The 25,414-nt window shown below is 43.8% G+C and overlaps 1 protein-coding gene across 1 annotated transcript in view; it reads right to left on the bottom strand.

Moving 5' to 3' along the window:
* Positions 1-25,414, bottom strand: part of prss56 (serine protease 56) — a 50,122-nt gene that overhangs the window by 23,261 nt on the left and 1,447 nt on the right. The window contains exons 2-8 of the mRNA XM_059650824.1: positions 24,781-24,939; positions 19,784-19,978; positions 19,431-19,484; positions 14,267-14,453; positions 13,150-13,258; positions 7,878-8,037; positions 3,706-3,848 (exon numbers count right to left, since the gene is read on the bottom strand). Coding sequence (XP_059506807.1) covers positions 3,706-3,848; positions 7,878-8,037; positions 13,150-13,258; positions 14,267-14,453; positions 19,431-19,484; positions 19,784-19,978; positions 24,781-24,939 — 1,007 coding nt within the window. The remainder of the gene's footprint in view (positions 1-3,705; positions 3,849-7,877; positions 8,038-13,149; positions 13,259-14,266; positions 14,454-19,430; positions 19,485-19,783; positions 19,979-24,780; positions 24,940-25,414) is intronic.

The raw sequence follows: 25,414 nt of genomic DNA on the forward strand, positions 1-25,414 counted from the left end.
GGTTGCAGGAACAGCGACTCATATTCTGCCTGGGAACCCTGCAGCCTAATGGTATCAATGTGGACTTCACCAGTTTCAAAATCTCCCCTTCCCCTACTGCATCCCTAAACCAGCCCAGTTCGTCTCCTCCCCCCACTGCACCACACAACCAGCCCAGCTCTTCCCCCCCACCCACTGCATCCCAAAACCAGTCCAACATGTCTCTGCCTCGCTAACCGGTTCTTCCTCTCACCCATCCCTTCCTCCCACCCCAAGCCGCACCCCCATCTACCTACTAACCTCATCCCACCTCCTTGACCTGTCCGTCTTCCCTGGACTGACCTATCCCCTCCCTACCTCCCCACCTACACTCTCTCCACCTATCTTCTTTACTCTCCATCTTCGGTCCGCCTCCCCCTCTCTCCCTATTTATTCCAGTTCCCTCTCCCCATCCCCCTCTCTGATGAAGGGTCTAGGCCCAAAACGTTAGCTTTTGTGCTCCTGAGATGCTGCTTGGCCTGCTGTGTTCATTCAGCCTCACATTTTATTATCTCTAATTCCCTATTGTGTTTCCCCATGACATTAAACAAAATTTGTGACTTCTACCACCAAGAAAGGCAACAACAGCAAGCCCATGGAACACCAGCACTTCTATGTCACCATCCCAACTTCCCACTCTCTTGACTTGGATATACATTACTGTGTCTATCTCAAAGGTGGGTCGAAATTACAGACCAACCCTCCTCTCCCCAGCACAATCTTGGGAGAACCGATACAAAAGGACTGCCGTAGTTCCAGGAGAAGGCCCACAACTACTTTTCTATAGTGACTGGCAATGGGCAATAAAAATACAAGGTTGCCAGCAACACCTGTATTCTGTCCACAAGTGTTTGAAAATGGAATGTTCTTGCCTCATAATCTGATTTTCTAATACCTGCTTTCACAGCATGCAACTGGAACACTAGGTTGTGAAACGTGGCCTCAAAGTGTTACGTTTTTGAGTTGGTTCCTGTAGAATATTTTCAGATTCCAGCATCTCAGCCCTTTCCCAAAAGTAAACCTTTGCCCATGATGTTTCCAAATTTGTCTTTACCTGTCCACTATGTACAGTTTTAAACTCAGTATAAACTAAAATTGAATATGAGGTTTGTTGAACATTGACTGTAATGTGGCAGTTTCACAGAATGAGGATATCGCTGGGTGGGCCAGCCCTTATTCCCCTTCCCTAATTTCCCACAGGGTAGTTGAGAGTCAACCAGTTTACTGCTGACTAGACAGGGAGCCTTTCTGGATCCTTAATCTCTCTCTGCAGTTTTTGGGAATTGCAACTCTGGGGAATTGCCCAACTCATAAAATTAAAATCAAATTTGACCAGGACAAAGAAGATTGAATACATTCCTTCATTAATAAAAAAAAATTATCGAACAAACAGGCAAGAAACAAAACTCATAAAAAATTGAGTTAAATGAAATTGCCCCATCCTTAAATGTATTCCATGGTTGAATACATAAAGCATTAAAGCATACTAGAGCATTATTTGTGAAAGAAAGCTATGGCTTATTGAATGAATTCATACTCCAAATCTGAACCCTCATTCACTGGGAGACTTTGGGAAATGATGGGTACAATTTTCCCCTCCACAGGTTGAGAATAATGCGACTGTGATGATTTATTTAGGTGAGAATCCAAAAGTCAGATTTTTGCTTTTGAGATAAACTTACACAATTAAGTCCTCCTTCATCAAATGAAGAGGTCAATTTCTTGCCGTTAGGTTGCCAGAAGACTGTTTACACTCACTTAAATCACATGAAATAACACTTCTCGCCAAAATTGGCTTTTGCTTCCCAAGTTAACTTCCCAATCGAGATTCTTATGCTTCAGAAACCCGCCTGCAAAATCAAGCATGTACTTGATGCCTTCTACTCACTGCCTCCTGGATGTTGCTGCAAAACTAGTTCTTGTGTCAAAGATATATGAGTTGTATTGAGGAGTCCATTTCCTGGTGGAGACTACAGAGTTGTTCCAAATCCTGAAATTGTTCCTGACGCACCTTACATGCTTGATTGCCCTGCAGTGCTGCAGATTGAAACAAGGCCTGAGCAACCCTCACTGAAAACTTTTCCAACCCTATGAGCTGCAAAATGTGGACCTGTTTCCTCCGTTCAGCTCCGCGATAATGGTAAATTCATGTGAGATTACCATTGCCAACCTCACTCACTAACATGTTCTGCCATGCCTCTGAGAACCCCAGGTGCAAGACAGACTTTGTCTCCCTTGAGCCAGTAAGTACACAACAGATTCCAATGTTGTGTCATAGGTTGTGTGCGCGGCAATCAGCGATTGGGCATCCTAGAGTCTGGTTCCTCTGCAGGACTGTATTGTTACCCTCCGTGTCCCTAAGATTCATCCGCAGTGCCTTGACTGCAATCCCCATCAAATAGGTGTGTGGTTCCCTGATGGATGAGTCGATTTCTCGTCACCCACTTTGCTGTTTAGGACAAAGGTTCCAAGATGTAGCAATTATAATACGATGTCTCCTTTTTCTGGTTGAAGTTGTTCCATATTTTAACATTTGGAGAACCTAACGTGTCCAGTTGGAACAATAAGCCCACAGTAGATGTTAGAATACTGCAAATGAATATATATTCCACAAATTTGTTTACTCTGTGCAAAGATTGAACACCTATACCACGGATGTAACCTCGGAAGTTTTTTGTCTCTTATTCTCACTGTATCTGGATACAGGCCCAGCTTCTGGAACTAGGGTGGAGACATCCTGCTGACTAGCATATTCTGGTAACTTTTGTGGACAAATTACGTCTAACTTGACAGCATGAGTCTCGAAGACTGCTTTCTGCAACAACTGATAAAATACTGTGTGTTCAAATGATAAGCAACTTGGGTGATAAGATACATCCTCCAGCTTTGATGAAGCAGGAGGCCAGCTTCGATTTCTTAGGAGGCACCTCTGGGGTTCAGAGGGGACCACCACAGAATGGAGGGGAAGTTCCTGGTTTGCAGCATCTGAAGTAGTGTCCAGTTGGCACCTGAACCTTTGACCCTGGATGGTCACACCAGATGCTAGATTTTTCACCTTGCTCAACATGTGATTTGGCGAGTAATTCACGCAGCATCTCACTTGCCATGTGCGTTCCCAACATTTTCTATCCACTTATTGATCCTGGGGAGTTCACCCTTGATTCTGAAATGTGCTCCCAGTAGCCAAAATTCTTAGCCTGGACAGTGTTTCATCCAATTCACTTTATTGAACCTTCTTAAATTTTGACAGAAACCTGGATTTGCATGTTTACATTAATCCTTGTTACTGAGCAAAGAATCTTTAATGCTAAACAAGGCCACTTAGCCAATTTTTTCTGTGTTACCACTAATTTCACATTAGACCTATCCATTTTAATCCCATTTAAATCTCCTTAACAGTCAGGTTTTATAAATATTAATGCAATGTAAAGTGTAGTTATATCTCTTTCACCTACCATTGTCACATATGAACCAATTTTGTAGCTATCCTGAGTAAAACTATCAGATGCTGGAACATTTCAACAGGTCAAGCAGCATCAATGGAAAAACAAAGTTTATATTTCTGACTGATGAACTATTGTGTGAATTCTCCCTCCACAGTTGCTGCGTGTCCTGCTGAGTACTTCCAGCATTTTTGCTTTTATTTCAGATTTCCAGCATCCTGTGTTTTGATGGTGGATATCTTACCTGGCAGGAATCCACATTGCCGGATAGATACCCAGCGCAAAACATTTGACTGGTGACCAACTCCTTTCCTAGTGCAGATCTACATGTACTCTGACCCAGCAAAGGCACTTTTGCTTCTATTAGCACATCTGCATATGGTCCATCTGTTTATGTGAAGAAAAGAGAACAACAATTCAACAAACATGTTTACTGTTTCATTAATGGAGTGTTGCCAATCCAGATGCACAATTTTCCTGCAGTTACTTGTAAATACAGAACTTGAGTACTGTTGAACATAGAGATATGTTGCTGAACATTTTGTTTGCACTCATGAAGACAAATACAAGAATGTTAAATTTCAAATGATCAGAACAACTCATGCAGCAGGAGAAAACAGTGTTGATTAGAGGAGGCATTACTTGGAGAAAGAAATAGAAAACTGTAAGTTCTCCAAATGTCCTGGTAATTCAAAAAAGGCACAAGGGTTAAATATTCTTCTTTAATTTGCAGAGAACAGGTCCCAAAGCATTAAACAAAAACTGCCCAAATACAGATGTACATCTAACAGGAGAACTTTTGCTATGGGTTTTATGAGATGCTCTGGTAGAGTATTGTACATATTCTGCTAATTAAAAGCCACTGAAGAAACATTTCATTTGGTTTGTTGGAAAGTTTTCAGTTTGTTTGTTTTTCCAAGGAAAATTGAGATGACCAGACACACGTGAAAAGAAGCAACTCTTTGCCCATTTGCAAATTTGTGCGGTTGAAAGCAAACAACAATGTGCTCAGGATAGTCATTCATCTGCAGGCCAGCTTTGATGTGTCCGAATTCTGCATCAGGCCTAAAAGGTGAGCAAATGGCATTTTTTAAACAAGATAGTTGATAAGGCCAGTCTTATAGCACATAGAGTTAGCATTTAAGATAATCCATTGAGTTTATAACATGACTCATTTACACTTTCTGAAAACATCATGTGCAAGGAACCATTTAAGAAACAAAGAGAATATGCTCAAGCTTTGTGCTTTTATTGAATTACACAAACTTGGCAAACCTTTGGTTCCTTATTGCTTTTGCCATGGCAACATCTCAGTCAATTAGATTCAATTTGACAACCAATCGGTGCCAGTTTCTCCTTCAACATAAATTGTGGTCTTTTGAAATTTGGCACTCTTGTGTTCATCCTGAGGAGTTTGAGACAAAAAGCTATGGTGATTATTTTTTCAGCAATTTTCCTTCAATTCATGGCTTTTAATATATGACTAACCTGAATGATGTCAAGGATTGACACATTTTTTGTAATCACGACTTGCATGAAACCAAACAGATATTTCCAAAGAGTATGCCAGTTGGGAAGGGGAGGAAGGCAGATGTTTGAAAGTTACTCTAGAACTGACATATAGGAAAACAGTAAATGAAGAAGAGGGTAGAAAGCAGATCAACAGTCTTTATTTGAATACCACACTCTCAAAATTATGTTATAATGTACAAATCCTTATAGCACTGTATAAACAGACAAACATGTGAAACAGGAGCGGGCATAGGCCAGTCGGCTTCTTGAGCCTGCTCCACTATTCAATACGATCATGACTGATCTCATGACTCCACATTCCTGTCTAACCTGCTATTCTGTGCTTAATAAAAATCTATCTACTTCAGCCTAAAAAATATTTGTGGACTCTGCTCCAAAGATTGACTTAGGTCATACTGTGATAAAATTACCTTATATCTGTCTTAAATGTGTGACTCTCTATGTTCTAACAATAACCTCTATTTCTAGATTCTCCTACAAGAGGAGACATCCTTTTCATTAGCACCTGTCAAGCTCCTTGGGATCTTATGTTTCAATCAAGTCACTCCCAGTCTTCTACACTCCAGTGGATACAAACCCAGCGTCTCTCCAATCTTTCCTAATAAGACAAGTTGCCTTTCCAGTTATTAATTTGGTAAATCTTCTCTCAACTGTTTTCAATACACTTACATCCTTTCTCAAATAAGGTGATAATATTTTATACACTGCTCATGGTCTGGTCTTAACAAAGCACTGTACAACTAAAGCATGATTTCCCTTATTTTGTATTAGGTCTCACAATAAATAATAACATCCTTTTTGATTTCCGAATTACTTGACGTATCTGCATGCTACCCCTTTGTAATCCAACAACAGTACATTTCAGAGCTATGCAATCTTTCACGATTTTGATAACACACTTCTTTTTTATTCTTCCTGCCAAAATGGATAATTTCAGATTTTATCACTTTATATTTCATTTGCCACATCTTTACCTACTCACATGACCAATCTATAACTGTTGTAGCCCCTTCTATTCTCTGAACAGCTTATTTTTCTATTTATTTTTAGATACTTAGAGAATTTAGCAACCCTGGCTTCAGTATCTTCATCCAAATCATTAACATAAATTTTAAAGAGTGGATGCTACAGCACAGATCCCAGCACACCCGCTTGTTATGTCTTGCTAACTAGGAAATGATCCATTTACATCTACTGTGTGTTTCCTGCTAGCCAGCCTCCTTTTCATGCCGCACCTTTTCCCCCCACGGTGATCGAGAACGCCCTTGACCGCGTCTCCCGCATTTCCCGCGACACATCCCTCACACCCCGCCCCCGCCACAACCGCCCCAAGAGGATCCCCCTCGTTCTCACACACCACCCTACCAACCTCCGGATACAACGCATTATCCTCCGACACTTCCGCCATTTACAATCCGACCCCACCACCCAAGACATTTTTCCATCCCCTCCCCTGTCTGCTTTCCGGAGAGACCACTCTCTCCGTGACTCCCTTGTTCGCTCCACACTGCCCTCCAACCCCACCACACCCGGCACCTTCCCCTGCAACCGCAGGAAATGCTACACTTGCCCCCACACCTCCTCCCTCACCCCCATCCCAGGCCCCAAGATGACATTCCACATCAAGCAGAGGTTCACCTGCACATCTGCCAATGTGGTATACTGCATCCACTGTACCCGGTGCGGCTTCCTCTACATTGGGGAAACCAAGCGGAGGCTTGGGGACCGCTTTGCAGAACACCTCCGCTCAGTTCGCAACAAACAACTGCACCTCCCAGTCGCAAACCATTTCCACTCCCCCTCCCATTCTCTTGATGACATGTCCATCATGGGCCTCCTGCACTGCCACAATGATGCCACCCGAAGGTTGCAGGAACAGCAACTCATATTCCGCCTGGGAACCCTGCAGCCATATGGTATCAATGTGGACTTCACCAGTTTCAAAATCTCCCCTTCCCCAACTGCATCCCTAAACCAGCCCAGTTCATCCCCTCCCCCCACTGCACCACACAACCAGCCCAGCTCTTCCCCCCCACCCACTGCATCCCAAAACCAGTCCAACCTGTCTCTGCCTCCCTAACCGGTTCTTCCTCTCACCCATCCCTTCCTCCCACCCCAAGCCGCACCCCCAGCTACCTACTAACCTCATCCCACCTCCTTGACCTGTCCATCTTCCCTGGACTGACCTATCCCCTCCCTACCTCCCCACCTACACTCTCTCCACCTATCTTCTTTACTCTCCATCTTCGGTCCGCCTCCCCCTCTCTCCCTATATATTCCAGTTCCCTCCCCCCATCCCCCTCTCTGATGAAGGGTCTAGGCCCGAAACATCAGCTTTTGTGCTCCTGAGATGCTGCTTGGCCTGCTGTGTTCATCCAGCCTCACATTTTATTATCTCCTTTTCATGCTAATTTGTTACCTTCAGCACTATGGGATTCTCTTTTCCACAATAATCTTTGATATGACACCTCAAATGTATGATTTGTAAGTGGGTGCAGCTATTGTGGGTAAAAGCTAATATGAAAAATGTCCTTTCACAAAGGAAGAGAAATGGCTAATGTAGGCACTACATTGAAAGATATTGTGATAACCATGAATAAAAGTTTGAAGAGATCCAGTGGTATTAGTAATTTCAGTGCTTAACATAATGACTTTGAAATAACGATGAACACAGCAAGTATATTGTTAAATCAGTAGAGCACAAGTAGAATGAACTCATAGGTTCTCAGATGTTAACAGGACAGAAGGAAGCCATTTGGCCCATCGTGTCTGCACTTGGTCAACAAAGATCAGACTACACTCATCTAATTTTCCAACATTGAATATTATGAGAATTAAACCAAAAACAGTGGTCAGTAATTTGATCTTGCTTCTCCAGTTTACCTTCATAGAGTGATCCCCAGCCTGCAATGTAACACATTGTCCCAGGAGGAAGCTCTCCAATGCTTTCTGGCAAACACACAAAGTTCACATGTTCTGATATGGCTATAGGTACAGTCAATTCCAGGAGGGCAATGTCATTGTTGAACGTCCTTTGGTTAAACTAGAATAAATAAACATATAGCCTATTAGATATCTCGAAAATTTGTGGTGAATCTCAATCTGAAGTCAACATTTTCCATGAACATGAATTGTTTCATCATATTCTGAATTAGCTTTACTGTTATTAACTTTAATCCAGACAGAGTGAAAGGAATTTCAATTGCCCAACACGTGAAAATACAGGAGCAGGGTGTACTTTAAAAATTACCCACCTTGATAGCATGTGTACGCCCTTTCATCTCTAGAATGCACTAAAATTTTTAAAGCAAGGACAGCTGTGGAAGTTAGGAATCTACTCAACTTCAGTTAACATTCCATATAAGCTCAGAGATAATGGGAACTGCAGATGCTGGAGATTCCAAGATAATAAAATGTGAGGCTGGATGAACACAGCAGGCCAAGCAGCATCTCAGGAGCACAAAAGCTGACGTTTCGGGCCTAGACCCTTCATCAGAGAGGGGGATGGGGGGAGGGAACTGGAATAAATAGGGAGAGAGGGGGAGGCGGACCGAAGATGGAGAGTAAAGAAGATAGGTGGAGAGAGTGTAGGTGGGGAGGTAGGGAGGGGATAGGTCAGTCCAGGGAAGACGGACAGGTCAAGGAGGTGGGATGAGGTTAGTAGGTAGCGGGGGGTGCGGCTTGGGGTGGGAGGAAGGGATGGGTGAGAGGAAGAACCGGTTAGGGAGGCAGAGACAGGTTGGACTGGTTTTGGGATGCAGTGGGTGGGGGGGAAGAGCTGGGCTGGTTGTGTGGTGCAGTGGGGGGAGGGGATGAACTGGGCTGGTTTAGGGATGCAGTCGGGGAAGGGGAGATTTTGAAACTGGTGAAGTCCACATTGATACCTTATGGCTGCAGGGTTCCCAGGCGGAATATGAGTTGCTGTTCCTGCAACCTTCGGGTGGCATCATTGTGGCAGTGCAGGAGGCCCATGATGGACATGTCATCAAGAGAATGGGAGGGGGAGTGGAAATGGTTTGCGACTGGGAGGTGCAGTTGTTTATTGCGAACTGAGTGGAGGTGTTCTGCAAAGCGGTCCCCAAGCCTCCGCTTGGTTTCCCCAATGTAGAGGAAGCCGCACCGGGTACAGTGGATGCAGTATACCACATTGGCAGATGTGCAGGTGAACCTCTGCTTGATGTGGAATGTCATCTTGGGGCCTGGGATGGGGGTGAGGGAGGAGGTGTGGGGACAAGTGTAGCATTTCCTGCGGTTGCAGGGGAAGGTGCCGGGTGTGGTGGGGTTGGAGGGCAGTGTGGAGCGAACAAGGGAGTCACGGAGAGAGTGGTCTCTCCGGAAAGCAGACAGGGGAGGGGATGGAAAAATGTCTTGGGTGGTGGGGTCGGATTGTAAATGGCGGAAGTGTCGGAGGATAATGCGTTGTATCCGGAGGTTGGTAGGGTGGTGTGTGAGAACGAGGAGGATCCTCTTGGGGCGGTTGTGGCGGGGGCGGGGTGTGAGGGATGTGTCGCGGGAAATGCGGGAGACGCGGTCAAGGGCGTTCTCGATCACCGTGGGGGGAAAGTTGCGGTCCTTAAAGAACTTGGACATCTGGGATGTGCGGGAGTGGAATGTCTTATCGTGGGAGCAGATGCGGCGGAGGCGGAGGAATTGGGAATAGGGGATGGAATTTTTGCAGGAGGGTGGGTGGGAGGAGGTGTATTCTAGGTAGCTGTGGGAGTCGGTGGGCTTGAAATGGACATCAGTTACAAGCTGATTGCCTGAGATGGAGACTGAGAGGTCCAGGAAGGTGAGGGATGTGCTGGAGATGGCCCAGGTGAACTGAAGGTTGGGGTGGAAGGTGTTGGTGAAGTGGATGAACTGTTCGAGCTCCTCTGGGGAGCAAGAGGCGGCGCCGATACAGTCATCAATGTACCGGAGGAAGAGGTGGGGTTTGGGGCCTGTGTAGGTCCACCACCCCCAGGCCTCCTACCCTCCCTCGACCTCTTCATCTCCAACTGCCGTTGAGACACCACCCCCAGGCCTCCTACCCTCCCTCGACCTCTTCATCTCCAACTGCCGTCGAGACACCACCCCCAGGCCTCCTACCCTCCCTCGACCTCTTCATCTCCAACTGCCGTCGAGACATCAACCGCCTCAACCTCTCCACCCCTCTCACCCACTCCAGCCTCTCCCCCGCAGAACGGGCAGCCCTCCGCTCCCTCCGCTCCAACCCCAACCTCACCATCAAACCCGCAGACAAGGGTGGCGCAGTGGTAGTGTGGCGCACTGACCTCTACATCGCCGAGGCCAGACGCCAACTCTCCGACACCACCTCCTACCGCCTCCTCGATCATGACCCCACACCCGAGCACCAAACCAACATCTCCAACACCATTCACGACCTCATCACCTCAGGGGACCTCCCACCCACAGCCTCCAACCTCATTGTTCCCCAACCCCGCACGGCCCGTTTCTATCTCCTTCCCAAAATCCACAAACCTGCCTGCCCTGGTCGACCCATCGTCTCAGCCTGCTCCTGCCCCACCGAACTCATCTCCACCTATCTGGACTCCATTTTCTCCCCTTTGGTCCAGGAACTCCCCACCTACGTCCGTGACACCACCCACGCCCTCCACCTCCTCCAGGACTTCCAATTCCCTGGCCCCCAACACCTCATATTCACCATGGACGTCCAGTCTCTGTACACCTGCATTCCGCATGGAGATGGCCTCAAGGCTCTCCGCTTCTTCCTGTCCCGCAGGCCCGACCAGTCCCCCTCCACCGACACTCTCATCCGCCTAGCTGAACTCGTCCTCACACTCAACAACTTCTCTTTTGACTCCTCCCACTTCCTACAGACTAAGGGGGTGGCCATGGGCACCCGCATGGGCCCCAGCTATGCCTGCCTCTTTGTAGGTTACGTGGAACAGTCCCTCTTCCGCACCTACACAGGCCCCAAACCCCACCTCTTCCTCCGGTACATTGATGACTGTATCGGCGCCGCCTCTTGCTCCCCAGAGGAGCTCGAACAGTTCATCCACTTCACCAACACCTTCCACCCCAACCTTCAGTTCACCTGGGCCATCTCCAGCACATCCCTCACCTTCCTGGACCTCTCAGTCTCCATCTCAGGCAATCAGCTTGTAACTGATGTCCATTTCAAGCCCACCGACTCCCACAGCTACCTAGAATACACCTCCTCCCACCCACCCTCCTGCAAAAATTCCATCCCCTATTCCCAATTCCTCCGCCTCCGCCGCATCTGCTCCCACGATAAGACATCCCACTCCCGCACATCCCAGATGTCCAAGTTCTTTAAGGACCGCAACTTTCCCCCCACGGTGATCGAGAACGCCCTTGACCGCGTCTCCCGCATTTCCCGCGACACATCCCTCACACCCCGCCCCCGCCACAACCGCCCCAAGAGGATCCCCCTCGTTCTCACACACCACCCTACCAACCTCCGGATACAACGCATTATCCTCCGACACTTCCGCCATTTACAATCCGACCCCACCACCCAAGACATTTTTCCATCCCCTCCCCTGTCTGCTTTCCGGAGAGACCACTCTCTCCGTGACTCCCTTGTTCGCTCCACACTGCCCTCCAACCCCACCACACCCGGCACCTTCCCCTGCAACCGCAGGAAATGCTACACTTGCCCCCACACCTCCTCCCTCACCCCCATCCCAGGCCCCAAGATGACATTCCACATCAAGCAGAGGTTCACCTGCACATCTGCCAATGTGGTATACTGCATCCACTGTACCCGGTGCGGCTTCCTCTACATTGGGGAAACCAAGCGGAGGCTTGGGGACCGCTTTGCAGAACACCTCCGCTCAGTTCGCAACAAACAACTGCACCTCCCAGTCGCAAACCATTTCCACTCCCCCTCCCATTCTCTTGATGACATGTCCATCATGGGCCTCCTGCACTGCCACAATGATGCCACCCGAAGGTTGCAGGAACAGCAACTCATATTCCGCCTGGGAACCCTGCAGCCATATGGTATCAATGTGGACTTCACCAGTTTCAAAATCTCCCCTTCCCCAACTGCATCCCTAAACCAGCCCAGTTCATCCCCTCCCCCCACTGCACCACACAACCAGCCCAGCTCTTCCCCCCCACCCACTGCATCCCAAAACCAGTCCAACCTGTCTCTGCCTCCCTAACCGGTTCTTCCTCTCACCCATCCTTTCCTCCCACCCCAAGCCGCACCCCCCACTACCTACTAACCTCATCCCACCTCCTTGACCTGTCCGTCTTCCCTGGACTGACCTATCCCCTCCCTACCTCCCCACCTACACTCTCTCCACCTATCTTCTTTACTCTCCATCTTCGGTCCGCCTCCCCCTCTCTCCCTATTTATTCCAGTTCCCTCCCCCCATCCCCCTCTCTGATGAAGGGTCTAGGCCCGAAACGTCAGCTTTTGTGCTCCTGAGATGCTGCTTGGCCTGCTGTGTTCATCCAGCCTCACATTTTATTATTCCGTATAAGCTATTTGTTTATGGATAGTGAAAATTTGAAGACCTATTTTTCAATATGTTAAACACCAACTTGAACTGAATGGTGCACATCAATACTCAATTATTGTGTTCAAAGAATTTGATGTGAAAGATTATTGTATTTAATGTCCCATGCTTTTCTTTTTCGTGTTTTCTTTTAGCTTCTTAGCACCAGTTGAAATACTGCATTTGGTGCATTTTATTTCCAGGAATTCCTTTTAGCTTAATTAGCAGCTTAAATTTTCCATTAAGTTGGTCACATTGGCCACCATGGTAAAACTTGGGGCTGCTGAAGAGGCCGGAATTGCAGAGTCTACTTACATAAATCTGTGTCTTCTGATTACCAGAGTACAAAATATCCAGCAGAAACTCTGCCCATTAACTCCTCTGCATGAAATTTCACCTTAATAGCCTCCTATTGGCCACTTTATAAAATACTTCTTGGAAATAAAGACAGATGTAGGGCCACTTGTCATCTGGCAACTTTGTTCAATTTTCAAAATATTCAATCAAGTTAGTGACATAGAATTTCCATTTCGCAAAGCAATCCTGCAATTCCCAAGTACATATAACTTTTCCTGCATCTGACCAGGAGCTTTCCTAATGTATACTGAATTAACGTACATGTCAATAAAATTCAGGAGCAAATTTTGAATAAACCACTTTACCTTGGGGTGTGTGATGATCCGGTTGATTTGCAAAATTCTTTCTTCAGTATCTTGCTTTTTCAAGTCATATTCACCAACAACTACTTGCCAGTAATTCTCATTTCTGTTCCTGAATGTAAAAGCAAAGACTTTCATTTTTGTCATATCTTTCACAACACTGGGATATCCCAAACTACTTGATAGAAAATGGAGAACTTTTTGGGTTTGGTGATATCACAGGACAATTGAATATACTTGTTATTGAATAGAATGGGGCTTTATTTGCTGTAGTCTAAGAGAGAGATACCTTTATGGAAATATGTGAATTACCTAGAGGGGTTGGCAGTATAGATACTAAGACATTTTACCCTGCTGGAGAGTCTAGAACTAAGGGCATAGTCACAGATTAAGGAGACAGTCTTTTAGAACTGAGATGAGGATATATCGGTGGGTTATTAACCTTAGGAATTCTCTGTCCCAGTGAGATATGGGTGCTCAGATTAAATATTAAATATTCTTTAAATCCCAGGACTCATTTAAATACCACATGTAAGATCAGCAAGATGGGCTCTAGAAGCTGTCCTCTAAGATTGATCCGTCATGACAAAGCTGTTGATGATTAGAGAGACATGGAGACATTGTACCTTGGAAGCCCCAGTATTACTTATGTGTCCACAGCAGGATAGTTTAAAAAATGTGTAAACTTGTCCTTTTGATCGCCAATCCACTTCTTTACTGGGTTAGCCTGGTAAGAAATTCACTGTTCCTTCTCGTTCATGGTTCTGGGTGAAATAGCAGTAGGGCCACAAATCTGTAACTTGCATATGTTAAAAATGATCCCTGTTGGCCTTGTGCAGGTTGTTACTACTTGTTGAACACATCAGTTCAAACTAGAACCAGATCACCTCCTGGGGACTCCAGGATGGGTAGGTAACCTGGGAAATTTCTTTTGGGTGTGTGTCTGTGCCAGCCAGATCCTCTCCCCATGTAAACTTGCGCACATCAGTACACTGGTAAATGATATTATTCAACCTACAAAAAGTTACAAGGGCATCCATAAATAATAGTTCTTTACTGGCGTTTGATCCATATTAAGTTTATTTCTGGTCATTCTCCATAGCATCAGTAACAATCTCACCCTGTGAAGCAATGTGCTGCTGTCATAATCCATGAATGTTGCACCAACACGCCTCCACACATCACATTTCCATTCAGTTTTAACAATACCAGCCATGGCCAGCTCCCAGGAGCTGCTCTGTTCCCACCAACAATCCTCCCCATGGCAACAGTGTAATTGGTTGTCGCTGCTTTTTGACCACAAGTGACTGAAAGGAAAAGAACATTTACATAATCAAATCAACATGCTGCATTCTACAACAAAAATTACCCACTCACATCCCCCACCAAAAAAAACCCAACAGTGTAATGGAATTGTAGCTTACATCCTGCTATAGATTATGGAAGCTCAGTTTTACATGTTGGTTTCATGTTGTAAATGGTTTTGTTATCTTTACTCCACAGTAAGGCAAACATACTCAGTTGAACCTATTGTCACCTTAAAACGTCAACAAAGAGACGCTTCAGATCATTGAAGAAACTAAGCGAGTGTTATTAGATACAGACAGGATCCTGCAACAGCCCTTCCACCCTGAAGAGTTTTCAGATGAGCAATATTATCTTAGGATTGAATATTATAGCTGAAATAATCTGTTCAATCTAAAGGATATCATCATACAGAATCCTAACTTAAGAATTCTAGAGATAGTAGGAATGGCAGATGCTGGAGAATCTAAGATAACAAGGTGTAAAGCTGGATGAACACAGCAGGCCAAGCAGCATCAGAGGAGCAGGAAAGTTGACGTTGCGGGTCTGGACCCTTCTTCAGACCCTTTTTCTGAAGAAGGGTCTAGACCCGAAACATCAGCTTTCCTGTTGTGTTCATCCAGCTCTACACCTTGTCATTTAAAAATTCTAGGATATCGTTATCTGTTTGTGGGTTCTTGAGGATGTAGGTATGAGATTACAAAGTTTTAATGGTTGCTTATGAATATTTGTTATAAGAATCAAATTCTAGATTATATTATACTCATGATTAAATGGAAATTGAGGACAGTCATAACGTAACAATTCTATTGTACATGTACACACAATCTTCCAACTCATTCAAGAAAAAACAGAATATTCCAACAAATATGTCAAGAAGGTTATAGTCATAGTTTAGTATAATTTCTTGGTAGGATGATTCAACAGTGAAATGAGATTCTCATAATGAGCAATGAGAGGCCTATTTGCATGTATTAGCATGTATGAAATTCCTTTTTTTTCCTGTATTCATTCACAAGATGAGGGCATTATTGGCTAGGCAGCATTTAGTACCCATCCCTAATTGCCCAGAGGGCAGTTAAGAGTCAACCACATTGCTGTTTGTCTGGAGTCACGTGAAGGCCAGGCCAGATAAGGATGACAGTTTCTCTCCCTAAAGGACATTAGTGAACCAGATGGGTTTTTCCAACAATTGGGGATGGATTCACAGTCTTCATTAGACTCTAAATTCCAAATTTTTATTGAATTGAAATTTCACCATCTGCCATGGCAGGATTCAATCCTGGGTCCCAGGAACGTTACCTGGGTCTCTGGATTAACAGTCCAGCCATAATACTACAAGGCCATCGCCTCCCCTCATTATTCTCATTCCTACTTAGTTTCACCTCATTAATATGCAGCTTTTCATTCTCCCAACCACTGAATAGAAACTAGATGGTGACAATTCCCAACATGTAAGTCAGAGCAGTTACTGGATGAATCCAGCTCACCACTTGCTTCTCCAACATCCATCTTAGGCAGCAGACATCAACATTTCAAAGCATGGTCCATGGGCAATGATGGATATGTCAGACCTTACCATTCGACATGCTCAGCCTCACTGCATCATTAAGTCACAGCTCCAACTCACATACAATACATTCTGCACCTCAATGCTGCAATGCTGCACTGTGGAACGCCCCAGCATTGTTCATTGCAATGCTGCTGGCAGGGCATCTTGCACACAGGGACAGGTATCTATTTCATGGATTTGACCAGGGTGCATCTCAGAGCTGCTTGTCTATTGTCTTAGTGTTCACTCCCTTTGTGCCTATGTTGATGTTCACAACATTCCTACCTTGCCTTGTCTTGTCTTTTTGCACTTTGCCCTCTCAGCCAGAAATTAGATGCCCACAATTGTTCTGACTGGCCTTGCATTTTACAGCAGGCACACAGCAGGTAGCTTTAACGGACAAGTACATCAGTCATGCACTCGCACAGAACAAGGTGAATGCAAACAGTGTCCCTATAGGTAGTAAATGCTGCTCACAAGCTATCATGATCATTTCATTGGTCATTGCATGTAGTCATCTCTGTGAAGCAGAAATAATCACAGATGTTTGTAGACCATAAAGTACTAAGATAGTGAAAATATCTCATAGGCTGCACAGGGGCACAGAACTGATTTCCTCTCAACTTGAACTGTAGGTATTTGCCAACAAACCCTGATGTGCACTGATGCCTTTCTTGAGTGATATGAGGCTGGGAGGAGAATGTGTCATTACTCACACAATGCTTCCAGCTGTCTCTTTGTGACACAAATAGTGTTGCATTCAGCAGAGTAAGGTCCTATGTCAAAGTTCCATGGAAAGTTCCATTGTCTTCCATGTCAGAGTGCTCCAGATCCCACTGTCGATGGAGCATGTTAACCTGTCACTTCTGCGTGATGTGAACTCTGACGGTACAGCCCGGGCAGAGAGTGTAGCATAATCCTAGCACGCCAGTGTACAACTGGAGCATGTGGAGACATAATGGTGGTGGCTGAGCTGATAGAGTGATAGCAGTCTTCCATGGAGGAAGAAAAGAACACTGTGCAGTAGGGACATCACCTTCTTCCTGAATAAAAGTGAATGTTTTGAACATTTTCAGTATGTGATGGTCCCACATTCAGAAATGAGAAGGTGTTGGACTGCACTGGACATCGGAGAAAAGGTAGCAATAACTTAGTCATACATAGTGTAGCACACTTCTGGAGCAGTTGGGACTTGAACCAGGGTCTTCTAGCCCAAAAGGAGGGATACTACTAGTATACCACAAGACCACTTTAGACACATGACCATAAAATGGCATAACGCTAGGCACACATAAGCTGTGCCACTTTGTCCTTAAATAACAATATAGCATGAATGTTCAACAAAGAGTCAATTGTGCTACCTCTATGCCCTGAGGAACATTGGTTTGTAGTTGCTCTCCCACTGTGCACACAATGAATGGAACCTCTGGACTATCAACGTTTGACCAGGTAACAGCTGAAGTTTAGAGATGATATTAATGTCAGAAATCTTGGAATATCCTGGCAGTGGTGAAAACACTCGGCTACAGAAAGTAGGAGATTACAAATGGAGCAACAATAGAGGAAATGAGTTTAGGAATATAGTGAGAGAACTTGCTGGGCCTTGTGAGCAGAAGCCCTTCATGAAACCCACCAAAATTGGCAGTCTGGTAATAGCGCGCGCGTGTGTGTGTGCGTGTTCTATCTTTAAGAAATTTGATCTAGTCTCTGTATTATGAAGAAATAGGCTGTAACTGTTTATTGTAAGATCATATGAAAGATAGTTTTTCTTTGGTGGATCTCAGTAATCCCATTTTCAATAAATCCATTTGTAGTAAATGCCCCAACATCTGCAAGGTCATTTGCGATTATACCTTCCTAACTGCCTTCTTTGCTGTCTGACAGCTTGTTCCTGGCAATATTTCAAATTCTCAAACAGCTTAGATTCAGTTTTAAATTGAACATGTTAATTGCTGGATTAATTTGGTGATCTTCTTTACAATGCAACATCAGTAACCAATCTAATCATTATCTTAGATGGCTGGCTGTGAAGTCATCAGTGGAGAGAGTCAGTGAACAATTGAAATGACTAATGTCAATGACTTATGTTAATGAGGTGGATATAATGTTAATTACACAAAGCTCCAGTTGGACCCTATCTACAGTGCTGACCTCAATTCTGGAAAACATACCTCGGCTTTTGAACGATAGCAGCACAGATTCACCAGTACTTTACAGGGCCTATAAGAATAAAATTATGGGACCAGTTTTCATGGACAATATTCATATTGCCTTGAATATAAAAGAATAAGAGGTGATTAAATTAAAGTGATTAAGATGAGCAAAGGATATAAGGGGGTAATTAGGGAGTAAATACTTTCTCTGGTGGCAGAGCCCAGATCACAGCTTAACACTAAAACCGGAGCTAGGCTGTTTAATGTGACAACAGGAAACATTTCTGTCCAAAAAATGTTCTGAGATCCTGAAATTCTCTCCCCCAGAGATGGTAGGTAATTTGAAATTTTGAAACTGAATTTAATTTTTCATGGGCAAAAGAACAGTGGGGAACGAGGGTGTGTGAGTAAAGGTACTGATCAGCTATCATCTAAATGAGTGGCAGAACAGGTTTAAGGAAAGAAATGGCCTTACTTTGCACTTAGTAGCAAGGACCCATTCTCTCCCTTTCACACCATGCATTACACCCTTTTTAACTGAACATAGAACAACACAGCGCAGAACAGGCCCTTCGGCCTCCATGTTTTTATATCTTTTATTCTTTCCCCAGTCTGAAATGAGCCTCTACATTGTTTGCTCTCTTGCTCCTCCTCTGTCCTTGTCAAAAGTACTTGAAAAAAACTATTTTCCAACACCTTTCAGTTTTTAAGAAGCCAGACCAGACACGACGCAAACATTTTCTCTCTCCACAGTTGCTGCTAGACCTTGCTGAGTTTCTCCAACATTCTCTGTATTTATTTCAGATTTCCAGCATCTATAGTATTTTGCCTTTATTTAAGTGGAATGGTCTACTACAGTTGCTATGTTCCATAAGGCATTATAACTCAAATCACTTTGAGAATAATTGTGAATGGACATCACTCACACCTAATTGTTCTGAGACTTTGACTGTATAATATTTCCTATATGTCAACGAGGAGTATTTATTTGCTTTTTATGACTTAAAACCCTGTTTTTTGTGATGCTGTTTCTTTCTCTATTTGTTATAATTATATTAGTACCTTCATTTACATGCTAAGCAATTTTTAATAGATTGTTTTTCAGATCAATAACATACTAAAGAAATGGGCAAAGATCTAAGATATATCAGGTAAACAGAGTTCCATTTTACCAGGATTTCCATTGCAATGTAATGATGATTCCATAGGCTAGATCATAAGTTGCCACCATTTTCCTGCAATGTTTTTCCAAATACTCAAAATTTAATTCTTACCTTTCCTTTCTGAGTTTAACATGGAATTCAAGCTCTTCATGTTGTCTGTCTGACCTGTAAAAGACATAGTCTCACTATCACAATTATTATAATAAGTGAATGCTAGTAGTTCTTACTGACCATTACGTATTTTTTATTTAAACTAGTTTCTTATCATCTCATCTTTTTAGAAGTGGTCACAAAATGCAACATAGAGTTTATTCAATTGAACAAATATTTATTTATATTGTGAGCACAAGGAGATTCAGTATAAATGGGACACATGTCTTCGATATAAGCAAGTCTGAACCAGCCCTCCAAGTGCCTGGTAAACTGATACTTGGTGCAAACCGCATTTTTAGGTTCATACATACTGCACTGAAATATCCGGGCGTGACAGCGTTCTTCCATCTGTTTCAGACAGCTCAGCTTACGATGCCCTCCTTTTGGGCAGTACGTCTGATAATACCAACAGGCCTTACTCAGCTCCCATTGGCGCTCAGACTCAGATTCCAGCAAGTTTGCTCTTAAAATAGTGTCACAGTTTGGCTCAGAGGTAGGCATGACTCCTGAAACAAAAAATAAACAAAAACCAAGAAGTAATGGTAGTAGAAGATGACACTGATGTTAATGATATTGGGCAAACAGCTTTTATTTGATCGTGAACCTGATCTGCCCCACTATATGATGAAAATCTTCCCTTTCTCCTGAGGCAAATTAAAATTGGTATTATCCAAGAATGCTGTCAAAGCTGTTCTTCAGTCTATTATGTAGAAGATACAATGCAAAGTTTTACATTTTTATTGAGAAATTTTTCATAATTATCTAAATTTTAACATGGTATTAATTCACTTCTAAATGTTGTACAGAAACTGGCTGCTCAGAAGGTTGTCTTTACTGCAGAAAATTTTGGTTAAGAGTTGGGAAGCTAAAACAGCTTTTGAAGAAAAAGAAGTATCAACTTAAATATTGATTCCATGTTCAACACTCCTGTCCACAATGTCATGCTATTTCATTCATATTAATGGCGTGGATGGTGCAGGACCTTTTAAAAACCACTTGTGCACAGGTTACATGAAGATAGAGCCACGTCTCAAGCCCTACTGTGTAAGACAATATCTGTTTCCAGGGCATGGAAATTAGGAGTCAACCAAACTGCTATAGGACAGAGGGGCACATGTCAATGTTGTGGTAATGTCACCAGACCATTAACACAGAAACCTGGGCCAATGTTCTGGGGATCTGCGTTTGAACCCCATTGTGGCTGGTGGTGAAATTTTAAAAATCTGGATTTTTTAAATAACTAACCAAATTGTAAATGCGCTTGATTGTTATAATGACACATTCAGTTCACTCATGTCCTTTAGGGAAAGAAATAAGAGGTGCTGGAGATCTTAGAACGACCTTAAAAAGCAAAAGGGTAGAAATATCTCTGGGACATTATCACATGTATCCTAGAGCCTAAGGAAGATATTGTATCATCTATAGTATAGCTCTGGGTGAGGAACTGGAAGACTAGAGGGTGGCTAATGTTGTGCCTTTATTTCAGAAAGGCTACAAAGAGAAGCCTGGGAGCTATAGACCTGTGAATCTGACATCAGTGGTGGGTAACTTGTTGGAGATTCTGAGAGACAGGGTTTACATGCATTTGGAGAGCAAGGATTGGTTAGGAATAATCAGCATAGCTTTGTGCATGGGAAATCGTGTCTCACAAATTTGATTGAGTTTTTTGAGGACACAATCAAGAAAATAGGTGAGGGCAGAGCAATGGACTTTAGTGAGGTCTTTGACAAGATTTCACATGGTAGACTGGTTAGTAAAATTAGATCTCATAGGATTCAGGAAGATCTTGCCAATTGGATACAAAATTGGCTTGACAATAGGAGACAGAGAGTGGTGGTCGAAGGTTGTTTTTCCACCTGGAGGCCTGTGGCCAATGGCGATCCACAGAGATCAGTGCTGGGCTCACTAATGTTTATCATTTACATAAACAATTTGGATGAGAATAAAGGAAGAAAAACAGAAGTTGGTGGAAAAGTTCAGCTCAGCTCTGGCAGCATCTGTGAAGAAGAAAATCAGAGTTAATGTCCAGAGGTAACAGAATATAGGATGCATGATTAGTAAGTTTGCTGATGACACCAAAATTGGCTTGACCAATTGCATCAATAGGCCGAGAATTTGCCAAATGGAGTTTAGTTTAAATAAATATGAGGTTGTTGCATTTTAGTAAGACAAACAAGGGCATGACCTACACAGTAAGTGGCAGATCACTGCAGAACTTTGTTGAATAGAGAGACCTAGGGATTCAGGTATGTAGTTCTTTGAAGTTTGTGTCACATGAAGACAGGGTGGTTAAGAAGGCGTTTAGCACACTTACCTTCATTGCTCAGATCATTGAGTTCACGAGTTAAGGTTGTACAGGACGTTGGCGGGGCCATTTTTGAAGTATTGTGTGCAGTTCAGGTCACCCTGTTACAGGGAGGATATTATTAAATTGGAGAGGGTACAGAAAAGATTTATCAGGATGTTACTTGGATTGGAGGGTTTGAGATATTAGGAGAGGCTGGAGAAGCTAGGACTTCTTCCACAAGAGTGTTGGAAGTTGAGGGGTGACTCTATAGAGTTTTATAAAATAATGAGAGGCGTAGATGAGATGAAGAGCAAAGTCTTCTCCCTTGGTTTGGGAATTTCAAAACTAGAGTGTAATATTAATGTGAAAGGGAAAAGATCTAAAAGCGATCTTAGGAGCAACTTTTACACACAGAGGGTGGTTCATATGTGGAATGAAATGCCAAAGAAAGTGGTAGCTGCAGGTATAGTTACAACATGTAAAATATATTTGGATAGATACATGGATAAGATAGGTTTAGAAGGATATGGGGCAGGTGCAAGCAAATGGGACTAATTTAGTTTGGGAAACTTTGTCGGCACGGACGAGTTAGGCCGAAGGATCAGTTTCCGTGCTGTATAGCTCTATGACTCATTCCCAGCCTCCAAGAAAAGAAGGATTCTTTATTTGGACATTTTGCTTCATAAGGCACAAACACTGAGCTTCTTCCTGGAATACTGTGACAAATCCAGGGCACTCCTTATTTAAAAACAAGACTTCACCAAAAATGTATCAGTGATATGCTGCTTGGCCTGCTGTGTTCATCCAGCTTCACACTTTGTTAACTTCACCAAAAATGTTGAGATTTGAAGTCAAGATTTGATCGGATTGAATAATCTCATGTTAACGGTCCTGAACTAACAAGTCTATGTCCTGAAGATATAAATCATTACATTGATAACTGCCACACAGAAACCGAAATGGTGTACAATAGTAACTTGTAAATAGAAATTCATCTTCAATGCCAGGGTTGAAAATTATTGGGTGCTGACGCCTATTCAGAATCCATGATGTTAATGGAGAAAACTGTGGGCTATTCACAGTGTTACACGAGGAGCCAGAGCAGCAGGAAAGTGAGATACAACTGAATATTAAATGTGGAAAACAGCAAGTCTGTGATCATCCCTGGGCAGAAGCTGGACAATGTATGACAAACTCCTCTTTGTCATGGATAATGCTAAGGATGAAGAAGCTGTCGCCAGTTCCTTCATCCTTAACTCATATCCATTAATTTCATTCTGTTCTCTTATGTACTATTCATCTCAACAACATTCTCACTGCAGTCACAGTCAATCTCCCAATCACCATCTTGTCCTCCTCAACCTGCTTATCATTCTGAACTGCATTGTCTTTCCAGAGACAGGTTCTTAACTTGATACCTTACAGAAGATTGAGTTGGAAGCCTCACTACTTTCAGGTCTGCTTACAAAACTGGAAATTAGAGATAATGGGAACTGCAGATGCTGGAGAATTCCAAGATAATAACACTTGCCCCCACACCTCCTCCCTCACCCCTATCCCAGGCCCCAAGATGACATTCCACATTAAGCAGAGGTTCACCTGCACATCTGCCAATGTGGTATACTGCATCCACTGTACCCGGTGTGGCTTCCTCTACATTAGGGAAACCAAGCGGAGGCTTGGAGACCGCTTTGCAGAACACCTCCGCTCAGTTCGCAACAAACAACTGCGTCTCCCAGTCGCAAACCACTTCCACTCCCCCTCCCATTCTCTAGATGACATGTCCATCATGGGCCTCCTGCACTGCCACAATGATGCCACCCGAAGGTTGCAGGAACAGCAACTCATATTCCGCCTGGGAACCCTGCAGCCTAATGGTATCAATGTGGACTTCACCAGTCTCTTCACCAATCTCCCCTTCCCCTACTGCATCCCTAAACCAGCCCAGTTCGTCCCCTCCCCCCACTGCACCACGCAACCAGCCCAGCTCTTCCCCCCCACCCACTGCATCCCAAAACCAGTCCAACCTGTCTCTGCCTCCCTAACCGGTTCTTCCTCTCACCCATCCCTTCCTCCCACCCCAAACCGCACCCCCATCTACCTACTAACCTCATCCCACCTCCTTGACCTGTCCGTCTTCCCTGGACTGACCTATCCCCTCCCTACCTCCCCACCTATACTCTCTCCACCTATCTTCTTTACTCTCCATCTTCGGTCCGCCTCCCCCTCTCTCCCTATTTATTCCAGTTCCCTCTCCCCATCCCCCCCTCTGCTGAGGGGTCTAGGCCCGAAACGTCAGCTTTTGTGCTCCTGAGATGCTGCTTGGCCTGCTGTGTTCATCCAGCCTCACATTTTATTAAAACTGGAAATTAAGCTGCTTTTCCTTTATAAAATTAAGGTTGAAAATTCAGACCGTATTTCATATTTGAACGAGGCTTACTTCTCACACTGTCAATGAGATACCTGCATGAGCAGGGTGATTGAGAAATAGTTTTCCTGGTGGCTATGACCTTCTTCAGCTCTCAGCAAGGCAACCAGCAGCTTGCTATTTGAGCTCAAGAGGGCGATGTTGCTCTGACACTGTGCCCCTGATCAGTCTGTTTCATGCGCATGATGCTGAAAATCCAGCTCACATCTGAACAGGGGCATGCCACACCCAATGCGTCATTCACTGTGGCACTTGGTAGGGTGTTTTATCTGTGGGAGCATCTTCACATTCTAATCATGTCCTTAGCCAGTATCTATGTTGATATGCTTTCAGCATGTTTCAATTGTAAAAGATTTCTGGCCCATTCCTCTTGTCATAAACTGGGTGTTGATGGAAATCAAAGTTCCTCCTGCAGTCACGGCCAACATTACCTCAGTTCATAGCATAGCACTCACTTAGTTTAAAAGCATAAATACTTCAGGCCTTCAGTTTATTTTGTTTTTGTTGTTGTTATTAATTTTGTTTTCCTTTCAGATTCAGGAGCCTCCTCAGACTGTTTCATACTTTGATTGGAAATGAAAAGTCTCACCTACCACACTGGGTAGCTCTATTTCCACAGTTGTTGAACAGACATGCTGGGCAGTAATTGCATTCTTCCAAGTGGTGAACTCTGTTCCTGGTCACTTCATCTAACTTTAATAAAACATTCTTCAGCACTGCTTCCAAAATTGTTGTGCCTTTGTTGGATAACTCTACAAAAAAATAGAAAACATTTGTTTTAACCTAAAATAATCTGCTTTGTTTCAGTGTTTTAAAAAACCTATGGCATGTTATGTGAAATACTCGCCTTCTCCACTGTTATACCTACCTTGCAACACTTAAAGAAGGCTTCATTAACTATAAAATGTTTGGAACATCTGAGGACATGGAAGGCACTGCAAATCCAATCTTTTCTTTTCTTTTATTCTGATGTTTTTTGATAATATTTGTGCTTTAAAACTGAAAGCCAAATATTTTTCAGTATGTAACAAGACCTCAAAATGTTGTGGACGCTCTGTAATTGAGTATGTTCAAGAAAGAATTAATAGGTTTTTAGATACTAATGATATCAAGGCACGTAGTGATAGCTCAGGATAATGTCATTGATTTAGACGATCAGCGTGATATAGAATGATGGAGCAGGTGCAAGGCGATGAAATGCCTACTCCCACTCCTATGTTCAAAATG

The sequence above is a fragment of the Stegostoma tigrinum genome, chromosome 14 (genome assembly GCF_030684315.1).
Source record: "Stegostoma tigrinum isolate sSteTig4 chromosome 14, sSteTig4.hap1, whole genome shotgun sequence".
NCBI classification, from domain to species: Eukaryota; Metazoa; Chordata; class Chondrichthyes; order Orectolobiformes; family Stegostomatidae; genus Stegostoma; species Stegostoma tigrinum.